This window comes from Leiobunum rupestre, chromosome 5 (assembly GCF_980474605.1).
Source record: "Leiobunum rupestre chromosome 5, qqLeiRupe1.1.hap1, whole genome shotgun sequence".
Lineage (NCBI taxonomy): Eukaryota > Metazoa > Arthropoda > Arachnida > Opiliones > Sclerosomatidae > Leiobunum > Leiobunum rupestre.
Genome location: NC_143388.1, coordinates 1,889,897 through 1,901,027, shown reverse-complemented (window position 1 = coordinate 1,901,027; position 11,131 = coordinate 1,889,897). Strand labels below are relative to the sequence as shown.

Genomic DNA, 11,131 nt, shown 5'->3' with positions numbered 1-11,131 from the left:
TGAATGGTTGGCTGGCTGGATGTCGTGAGTCTGTCTACTCTACACACAGAAGAAGATAATTTAGCAGTTAGCAAAAATAAATATAAGCAGTCTCTCTCTCGGTATTCGGGTCGAGTCTATAGGGAAACGGCAGCTTGCTGCCTTTGACTGTATTAGCGTCTATGCGAAGATAACATGGATAAAAATGGTAAGTGACCAGTGGGCCAGTGGCCAGTTTTTTTAATTAAATTACCTAGGCTCCAGTTTAAAAAAATTCCTTGTTTCCCAGCCTGGAGCCTACGGTACTGAGTACCGACCGTTAGAGATTATATGATTTAGTACAATTTTTAAACACGAGACAATGGTTCTCGCGACGATAGCACGAGCAATTCTTACTAATAGATGGCACTTTATAAGGATAGCCTTCATTGTTATCGATAAATGAGAAATGAAATGTTCCGAAAATCAGACCCTAACCATGATTACAATTTTGTATTGTGGAAGCTGTGGAGGGGTAAAGGATTTCGAATGGATTTTGTTTGTCTGCAGAGTTCGTCGTAAGTGTCGTCTGCTATTTTATTTTAAAGCGGCCTACGACGTTTTCTTAGCATTGTAGGATTTTATAACCTATTTTCAAGCGTAATATTTAATCTAATTAATCTTAGAAAGGGAATGTTATTATAAATCATGTATTTTTATAATAATTGACCATATTTAAGTGATAAATTCGTTTAATTTTGGTAATATTTCGTCGCTTAAGTCAGCGCCATGTGTAAAAGGCCAAGGCCCAAAATAATATTTGCCTACTGTTATCTTGGATAAATTATTTGAGCGTTTTATTTAAATATTAGTTTGAATTAACAAATTTAGATTGTATAATTTCTTACTAAAAAGGTAACATGGCTCACCTGAATATTTTAAGAACACTTCCAGAAAATACCGACCCAACCCTTCTTTCAGTGGCTATAGACCCATTTTGGTGTTTTTGCAAACACTGTTCATATTTTAAATTAATCATGATTTTCTGTTTGCGTAAACATAAAACAAGGGAAATGCCTGTAGGTTAAATATTAGGTTACACCTATTATCCACGTATGTGTATTTTTTGGGGTTATCATTTTTGACTGCGTGTACCTCCTAAGCTCAGATTTGTATTGTATTCCTTTCTCAGGAGAGTTCTAAAGGTAAATTTTGTTTACTAGCCCGATGTTAACACCAAACCCTTCATTTTCATGGAAGCAGCCTTAGTGAGCAGTTTTAAAGAGGGTCTTTTTAAATAATTTTTCATTGACATTTCTGTCAAATATATGTAAATGCATTTATAGGTACTTGGCAGCAGGACATCATGCAACGTCACCTATGCTTTTTGCTATAGATATAAATTTTCACTCAAAATGATGGCCATCGCCAAACTTACTTAGTTAAATAACTAAATTCATATTAACACGTTAATAGGAATTTGATTCTTAATATACGTAATATTGGTTTCAAATTTTGCAAATGTGATAGAGACCGCTATTATTTGTTGAACTCTACCTGACAAGGTTTATGATTGAAAATCGTTAATAGATTTTCAATCCTATTTATACACACATAAACATATAGTAGGAATATCCAATAAAGCTTATTTTATTATTATTACTATTATTACTAATATTATTATTATTACTATACAAACATACACGCATCTATGCGGCTTAAAGGTTTGAGCATGTTGGTATGCATCGGCTGGAGACGCATGACTTCTTCAAACAGATTCTTACCTTTGTGTCGAAAATAGGAAAAGCCGCATTCACATGCACCTACCCTCTGAAAAGATGCGAGCGCTCCCGCAATGTTTGGATGCTGTTGCGCGTCCCAATGTTTCAGATCGCTTCGGCTGAACCACTTCTTCAACCAGTTTGGCAGCGATTCATGACATCATGTTTTTTAATCTTTAAGAAAATCAACAATCGTGGATTTTTTGCGCCTAATAAAATATTAATATTTTACAAGAAAATAATCTTCCAGCTTTTGGCATAATTAAATTAAAAAAAATTTTCTTTGTGCATTCGTCTTTAATTAGATGGTTTTAAAACGTGACAGAACTGCATGAGCATACGTACTCCTAATTACATGGCTATACTACACATGCCCAATTTTCTTCAAAACTCACTGGAAATTAACGTGTGAACAAACAGATTTCCAAACTCTATTAACCGCAGATAAATCAAAACGAGGGTATGTGTGAACGTGGCTAATGTGAATATATGTTCATACGTATATACACTTATTCATGTAAACATACACATTTATACATACACGTGTGTGTATGTTTGTATGTATATACATAAATATATACATGTGTAATAAACTCCTTTCAAATACTGAAACTACAGAGAGATTACACGTCTTATATTTATTTTTGAGGGAAGACGCCAATATAATGATTTAATAATACTTTTATTTGTTCATACCTCCACCTTAGCTCACTGTTCTTCGGTTCCGGCAACGGGCACGTCTAGCTACACTTACAAGGAGACATCCCGAAGTGTAACCCACCGATTTTGTTCAAACTCGGGGGATTGGTAGACCTTCATGTAACTTGAAAAATCCTAAAGGGAATATATTCAATGGGCAACCGTTTTGCCATGGCAACGAAAAATGTTTTTGACAACAACAAATTTAAATTTTCCCATTGAAAATAACATGGGATTTTGACCTCAAATTGATCAAAAGTTGATCAGTTTTGATGTTTTTTTTATCAATTTATATCTATTTTTTCTATTTTAACCAATTTCAAAATTTCGAAAATACTGGGGAGTATGGGAAAAATTGGTGGACGGTTTGGACGCACAGCTTTCCCCCCCAAAAGGGGGAAAATTCAAATTTCACAAACCTTTGAAAGCTTATAGCTCTGCTACCGCTCATCCTAGTTACTTGTGTAATAGTGCATTCGAAAGCGTGACTCAAGCCCAATAACTAATGTCTAGTACAGGTATAGGCTATCTCGCTTAGTTCCGAAGATATAGCTCAGCGACTATTGGAAAAACCTCAATATGTTCAATGAGAAAAATATGCTTTGAAAATCAATTTTATTTTATTATACAACATTTACACATTACGCTTATTTTTAAGCGTTATTCTTCGTCATCAGAGTCGATAATCACCATGTGCTCTATCATATTGGCACAATCTTCAAGAATACATGCTGAAGAATAGCGAATGTTATTTACCATACACTTGCATGTAGGCAACTTGCATTCTTTCTTACATTTACAAGCCATTAGTTCCAAAACTGAATTAGGCGCAGACTGTGCTTTCATCCAATTTACTTTTATTTCGTTGTCATCAATTATCTGGCCATCTGGACTAGGTATAGCTGGTTGTTTTTCCAAACTTCTTCGCCAAATAGCCGCTTGATAGTTTGCGCGCCTCGAATGTCGGTAAAGTGCATCCTTGCTCGGAGGTAGCTGACTAGAATCTACTTGACCTCTCTTCAGCCTAAAAAGGTCATAGTGAAGATTGTTTACTGAACTTGATTTTGAGGTGGTTAATTGCGTACATTTTGCAAGTAAACTCTAAGTTTATCGAAAAGATCGTCTTCTATAGTCCAAGATTTCCCTAATTCTGACATCGCTTTCTGCACGGCGCCATCTATCACTTTAAACTAGACATTTTCCAAAGGCCACTGAAAGCGCTGGTCGTATCACAAACGGTGAAAGCATGCATTCCTAGTAAAGCCTCACACGCTTCTTTCCAAGGGATTCTGCGACACGTTTAACTGGTAAGGTCGAAATTATAACATTTTTAAATCGGCTTTGTCATGGCATATCATACACACAATTGGAAGAAATCAATACGGCTCTTTGTCTTGAAAAAATTGAGGCCTGTGACGAATCGGATCTACTATTACTTAAGACGTTTTACCCAAATGTTCCGACAACTTTAGCCTACGACATAGATGAAACTCTTAGCGGCTTGGGCACGTCTCACCGAGATAATGGAATAATTGTTCAGCATAAAGTTTATATCGTTGAACTACCTGATCAACGCTTGATGAGGTCTCGAGATAACCGAAGAAGCAATGGTTGTGATACGACCAGCGCTTTCAGTGGCCTTTGGAAAATGTCTAGTTAAAAGTGATAGATGGCGCCATGAAACCAACCACTCGCTTGGCTCACGGACTAGTGACCTAGCCCTTACCAAAAAATAAGTGGTCTTGTAACTTTTTAAGTTGGTTTTAAGTTCGTATTTGGAACAAATGCCAACTAAATACCAACTAAAAACCTACTTAAAAACCACTTTACACCAACTTAAAACCAACTAAAAGCTTTCTTAATAAAGACCACTTAAAACCAACTTAAAACTTACTTAAAAAGACCTCTTAATAAAGACCACTTAAAGCCAACTTATAACCTACTTAAAAATTATAAGTAATTATCTGACCACTAAAAACCAACTTCAAAAAATGAGTATTTTCCAGCCAACTTAAAAACAACTTAAAAACAACTTATTACCTCTTTAAATAGTTTATTAAAATATGCTGGCAACTTGAACCTACTTAAAACCAACTTAAATGTGAAAACCAACTAAATACCAACTAAAAACCAACTTAAATGTGAAAACCAACTAAATACCAACTAAAAACCAACTTATTTTTTGGTAAGGGAGGTCCTGGTGTTGATAACATAAAAAAATTTAATGTATTACTTTTTAAGAAACTACTAGGTTATAGATATGGACCAGTGTGTGTAAACTGATTAGACCCCTGATGACAGATCAATCGTGTATCTGAAACTAGTCGGGTTCATTTTAATTAATTAATTTATCTTGTGCACTTTTAAATATATAATTGTTGGCCTTTTTTATCTCGTATTATTTGCACTTGTCGCTACTTTTAATTTATGCTATAGAATATTTCAATTTTGAAATGCAAAAGTAATTAATAATCTCGTTACCTTTGTTTTTATCAGAAACAAAGTTTTTAAAGAACTGTGCAAAACTGAGTAAAATTTGTCACGCCAGAGCCAACATTTAAGCCCGGGTCCTCCAACTGATAAACCCATACATTACCAATAGAAAAAACCGGGCAACATTACTGTATGAGAACTAGACTGTACTCATCCAACACGGCTATATAGTTTCATGGTGAATATTCTAAGCTTTTTCCACTCCCCCCCAGGTGGTTAATTATAGATTTGTTCTAATTCATTTGTGAGAAAATGGCACTGCAATGGATTTTCCCGTCATTTAACATTGGCTTAAGAAGCTTGTCTACATGTACATCTAGATAGCTGTAAAAAGTGGTTTAAGTTATATTTCATTGTCTAAGCTAACCAGTAAGAAGATTCAAATACTTTGCACTTATATCGTTATTATGAATGAGGTCGTTGAAGGTTCCATACGAATCTCTTTCTTTTTTCATAACTGAAAATGTATATTGTCATAAAATTACTCTAAATATTTATAATACTCTTATGTAAAGTTTATTATTATTTTCATAGTTCATTTTACATTTTGTTTTTTCTTTGTTAACCACATATATAACTTTGCATGTGAAATAAAATTTGTCTCAGTCATGTAGGAAATTGAGTTTTAAATTTTTTTGTGAACTTGAATTCATTTGCTTATATTGTGGATATTTTTCCAAGAAATATCTAGTGGGACAACCTGTGATAAAAAAATTGAGTTAACAATATTAGTTTAAAGTAATTAATTAGATTTGTTTTACTTTCTGTAAATGGAAAGAGCAAAATATCAGTTTATAGGTAGGGTGGCAGAGTGGTTAGGAGCTGGGTTTGATCCCAACTTATGGCACTGGGTGAAAACTGGGAACTACTCCTGCGTTGAGTTCGCAAGTTCTCTCCCCACTGGTTAAAGAGGTTTTCCCCCGAGTTCTTCGTTTTGCCTTCCCATACACACTTGTCAAGGTTAACGGTAATAGTTAGTGTAGGGAGCTGTTGGCTCGCGTGGCATGAAGGGCTTGCCACCACCCTCCTACGCGTCGTAACCCGGCCACCTGTTTAAAGGCATTATAAGTCGCTAGATGACTTGGGCCTAAGGTGGTGCCTTGGGTATTAGACTGAGTATTATTCTTAAGAGGATCAAGCCGGGTTTTTTCTCAGCTTGTGGCACTGCTTTAAAAATTCAAGATCACTCTTGTGTTGATTTTGCAAGTTCTCATGTGGCATAAAGGGCTTGCCACTACCCTTATAAACAATTTAAACCAGCCCACTGAAATAATGGCAACACTATTGTCGATGACTTAGCTGAGCTAATAATTATTATTACTTTTGATTGAATTGAACATGAAAAAAGCTTGCAGAATAGAAGCATTGAAATAACTTCGAAGTGTATTATTTTCATTCTTTCATTATTATGACAAATGTTTTGGTTTTTTCTAACAACTAGGTCCCACTGTCAGTAAAGTTCACTTTATCACTTTGGTGAAGAATACACTGAATTATTAGTGCAAAAGCCACCGAGAGCACTCCCGGGCCCCAATAAAGCTATTGCTATTAAAGATAGTGTTCGTACAGGGTTGGGCTATCCACGGAAAAACAAAATTGGGGTTGTTGATGGGAAACTATTTGTATGTATTAGTGACCCAGTTTTAGATACCTGTGAAAGTTAGGTTTTTCTTCAATATTCCAAGTTAGTAAAGGATTTTTCTTGTAAAGGCTGCTCAAAATGTTCCCATTGTTTTTCACCTTACAAGTTACAAAAAAAAATACCACTGCACTAGCTCTGCAGCCGAGACCACAATTCTAAAACAAACTAAAAAAAACCAAACCCCTTGAGTGATGCATTTCGAAGGTCACAAGCGTCATTCCATTATCACCCACGAAAAAAGGGAGGGAAGGATCTTTTATTTTTAGTAGGGTGCAACTGTCCTTAACCAAAAACCTTAACGCCGACTTAATTTTTGATCATCAGGATTGGAGTTGGGGTCGAGGACAAAAGTTGGGGATTCCAGACTTTCGGGGGAAGGGGTCCCCGTACAAACACTAATTGAAGATAACAATACATTTTATTGGAGGAACTTTTTAGAAGGGTTTAAACCTAGTCACCTGGTAAGTGCTTTGTGAAGCCTAACCTAAAGCAAGTATAAATTTTTCTTAACAAATGCACCACACGCGAGGGGAGACTAATCATATATAACTCTGAAGAATTCTAAGTTTTTTTTGCCTAGAGCCTATTTGAAGCCAGCTTATTTTTAAAATAAGCCGGCACTTTCCCCAAGTAAAAAATATGCATGAACAGCCAATGAAAATTTTTCTCTCCTCATGTTTGTTGATTCTACATGTAGCTTCGACTAACAAATAAGAATTAAAGATTGACCTAGGCTTTACAGGTCTAAAATTTCAAGGTAACTCAGACACTTTACACCAAGGCTTTTGATTTAAGTATTTATTTTTATAAACTTCCAATAAAACTAAATTCCATGTTCTCTCTCGTTTTCATTATCGTAAAAGAGTCAAGTAAAATAATGGTTTTTTGGAAATCCAACAATGGCAATCTAGTGAACACTATTTGCTAGTCAGTGTGAAGAGGACATTTTTAATGTAGTACACTCCATTACCTAATTTTTTCTAAATGCCATTATAATAGGCGTTTAGTTTTAAAATAAATCTGCTATCAAACTGAAATTATGAAATTAGAAGTATTGCAGATCCTGCTAACAATTGTGTAGTCGTAAAAGTTTAGCATGAGTTTTGCACTTTTAAAAGCCCCAATTATTTTTACAAATAATTGATTACATGTACTACTTTGTAGCCAGATATTTTTCTAAGTAACAATGAACTTTAATCATTATGCGAATTAATTTATGATCCAGGTTGTGACCCTTTTCATTGCAATGTAACATTTCCAGAATAAGCCTATAGCTATTTTCTTGGAAATTGTACATAGTCAATAACATATTATAAAAATTTACCAGTATGATTTTTCCAGTGAAGTCTGTCAACAAGGAACCTTGTGTTGTTAAAAAGTTGTGGCTCTGTTCAGGCAATGTTTGAAGAGCACAAGCATTATTATACATAAACAATGCAGTTTGGAAATATATAAAATCTATTTAGTACAGATAGCCAACCATGCAACATGGCTGTATGCATACAATTATAATATAAAACTATAATAGCTATATAAAGTCACAAAATGATTTCAAGCCAAAACTATTTTTCTTCTAATTTTTTATTGGAAAAATGCAGTGGTAGCCTGTGCAGGTACATATTTGAAGCTTATAACATTTGTAGTAAATAAAGGGTTACCACAAAATTTTCAGATTCAATTTACGCAAGTAAATTCAAAGTACCAGCCTTTTTTAAATCGTGTTGTCAAAATTGATTAATGAAATTAAAAACGACTTCGTTATATTTGCATATTTAATAAAATATTTATGATATTTACAATGAAAGTCCGACTAGTTTCGTCGTGCCTAGCATGACATCTTCAGGGAAGATGTCATGCTAGGCACGACGAAACTAGTCGGACTTTCATTGTAAATATCATAAATATTTTATTAAATATGCAAATATAACGAAGTCGTTTTTAATTTCATTAATCATCAACTACGCATATTGAACTTGCAAACCTCCTAAGCCTGTTGTCAAAATTGTAAAGGTTATATTTAGATTCACAACATAACATATATCTTAAGTAAATAGAACTTTACATCGTATGTTTTGTTGTATAACATAGTTGCTTCCATACTATTAAATAACATTGCAAAAGAAACCCATAAAAACCCCTTTCCCTGATCTAACCTTAATGATTAGTGGTAAATTTTTTACACTCATATCAATTCTATGTAGCTAATAAGACTTAAAACCAGAAATATATAATATACCTCTTAGAGAGAAGTATTAATCTCCTTATACTGCTAATGTTATTCTTTTTAAACATGTATCTTCGCAGAGGCTTACTGATTTTATTAAAAATATGGCTTATAAATAAATATTCCTAATTAAGAGTAAATTTTTGCGTTTTAAATCATTAGCCAGCAAAGGTACATGTTTCATTTATACTTCAGATGGATACTTCCCTTGTAAGACATACTAATTTTTATCTTGGTAAATATTTTGAGAAGATAATTGTAACTGAGGTTTTAATGTAGCTAGTAATTGATGCACATGTTGAAAGACGCTGAATCAGATAAAAGGGTCCACCAGCCCCATATTAGGATGAACAAGTGGCCCCTCAAAAATATTTGTTGCTTTTAATTTTGATAACTCCCAACTTATGGAAAATTGCTACTAACAAATGATTCTATAATCCTTTACCATGTTCACAATAGAGAGTAAACACTCCTGGTAGTAGAACTGGGTGGCTGTTGAAAGATTTCCTACAAGCCGAACTTGCTCGTTTTTTAGTCAGATTTATTTTTGCCAGATAATTTCATCCCCCTGTGTCGAAAAAGGGTTCAAACATCTTTTTGCTTTTCCCTTCGCTGTCGCTCTATTGATAGCGACGGTCCCCTCGTAATTCGGACTTCGCGGTTCTCAAGGGCATTGTAACTGCTGACAATTTTGACAGCGCTAACAATGCCGGACTTAATCCTTCCACATGGAGAGGTCGGGAGAGCGAGCTGACCCGTCGCTATCAATGGTAGGGTTTCAAACCCTAAATTTCGAAATGACGGGGAGTCGAACAACAAAAAACGGGAGGTTGCGCGGCGTAAAAACTCCTAAAGAGGGGAGACACGTGCGAGGGGGCGATTTTTTTTCTCATTCACGTCACTGAAAACGGTCCCCGAGATCTTACCATAGGGAATACGGCCGGATAACCATTCCAAGTTCGAGGTATGAATTCCTGGTGAAACCTGTAGTGTACCCTACATACAATAAAGATAAAAAATGTATTATCTTTGGTAAGATAACAAAGGGCCCACTTTGGCAAAACCAAATTTTACTTTATGAAAGAAACAAAACAATTAAATTATCTTATGAAGAACTGGTAATACCTTAGATGAAAACAAATAAGCACTCTTTCCATTACAAAAGTAGACCGATAAATTTGGTTTCAAACAATTAAAATTTTTGATCATTTTTGAATTTTCAAGCGAAGGTGTCAAGAATATTTTTCTCAGGCATACAGTTCAGGTAATTATTGTACACCTAATTCAAAAAAAGGTTTAATTTACGTACTAGCAGAAGTATATAATATATTTCTTACGAGAGAAGTACCTATATACCTAAGCAGTTATTCATTGGAAACATTAATAATGTGTGATGTTTTATGTATCAAAAAAGGGTCTCTTTTACTAAATATTAGAATATAAGCAAAGACCTAAGACTTACTAAGTTAAAAAAAAGTAAATATTGGGTAAATTTTTAATAAAAAAGGTTCTGTCATCCCAATTAAATACTATATGTTTCATAAAAAAAATTAATAGCACTCTGATAAAACTGACGTAATAAGTTTTTAGTAATTGTGTTAAGGTTGCTCCTGGTATAAAGGGTGTCATATTTCTAGAGTTTAATGCTGAATATTGCCACAACAGTATTCCTATTTTCATTTCTTTGTCTATATATTTGGGTAGAGAGAGTGTAACCTAAACTTTCAGAAATTAAAAACAATTTTAGAGTTACGTTAGAAACCAGTAATGTTTCTATGGCAGTATAGTGTTAAACATTTCGTCAATTTTCAAACGTTGCGCCCATTGGAAGAGAGACTTGAAGCAAAAAATTGCCTCGCCGACAATGTTGAAAATCCTTAGTATATTTTCCGTGTACAAAATGGCTTAATATATTTTCTGTGTACAAAATGGCTTATGCAGAATGGTCCCATATTCAAAATGGCTAGTCCTCCATCATCAAACTTATTTGAATATCCACATTCACAAGTCAATACAAGTACTTTTTGAGGAAAAAAGTTAATATTAGAATAAATCAATATGTATATAGTAAGGTATGAGGAAGCTATGAAACAGTATAATTCAGATTAAAATGTAAACATAATAAAGAGTTTAAACCAGCATCGAGTGATTTTCATTAATTTTTGGCACAGTATTTTTAAATACTTTAAATGGTAGAAATATGTACTGTTATTTCATCCCCTTTCATCAAGGTGTCTGAAGATGGGTCTGGATCGAACTATGAGGAGTCAAATGAAGGGTGAAAATGTCCAAAAATAAGAGATACCTTCCAATTGACCCGAAACCAGGCCCTAT

The 11,131-nt window shown here is 34.3% G+C and overlaps 1 protein-coding gene across 3 annotated transcripts; it reads right to left on the bottom strand.

Annotated features, from left to right (window-relative positions):
• Window positions 1–3,043: 3,043 nt before the first annotated feature.
• On the bottom strand, window positions 3,044–10,813 carry LOC149943329 (uncharacterized). 3 transcript variants are annotated; one of them, XM_090174454.1, is made up of 3 exons: window positions 9,724–10,813; window positions 3,233–3,462; window positions 3,047–3,169 (listed from the first exon to the last, which is right to left on the bottom strand). In XM_090174454.1, the coding sequence occupies exons 1-3, from the start codon at window positions 9,747–9,749 to the stop codon at window positions 3,099–3,101; spliced, it is 327 nt and encodes a 108-aa protein (XP_090030580.1). In that variant the 5' UTR covers window positions 9,750–10,813; the 3' UTR covers window positions 3,047–3,098. The 3 variants fall into 3 exon arrangements, 2 of the variants coding, with proteins under 2 accessions (XP_090030579.1, XP_090030580.1); XR_016480799.1 differs by lacking the exon at window positions 9,724–10,813 and adding an exon at window positions 4,672–7,886 and having other exon boundaries at window positions 3,044–3,462; XM_090174453.1 differs by having other exon boundaries at window positions 3,045–3,462.
• Between the last annotated feature and the right edge of the window lie 318 nt (window positions 10,814–11,131).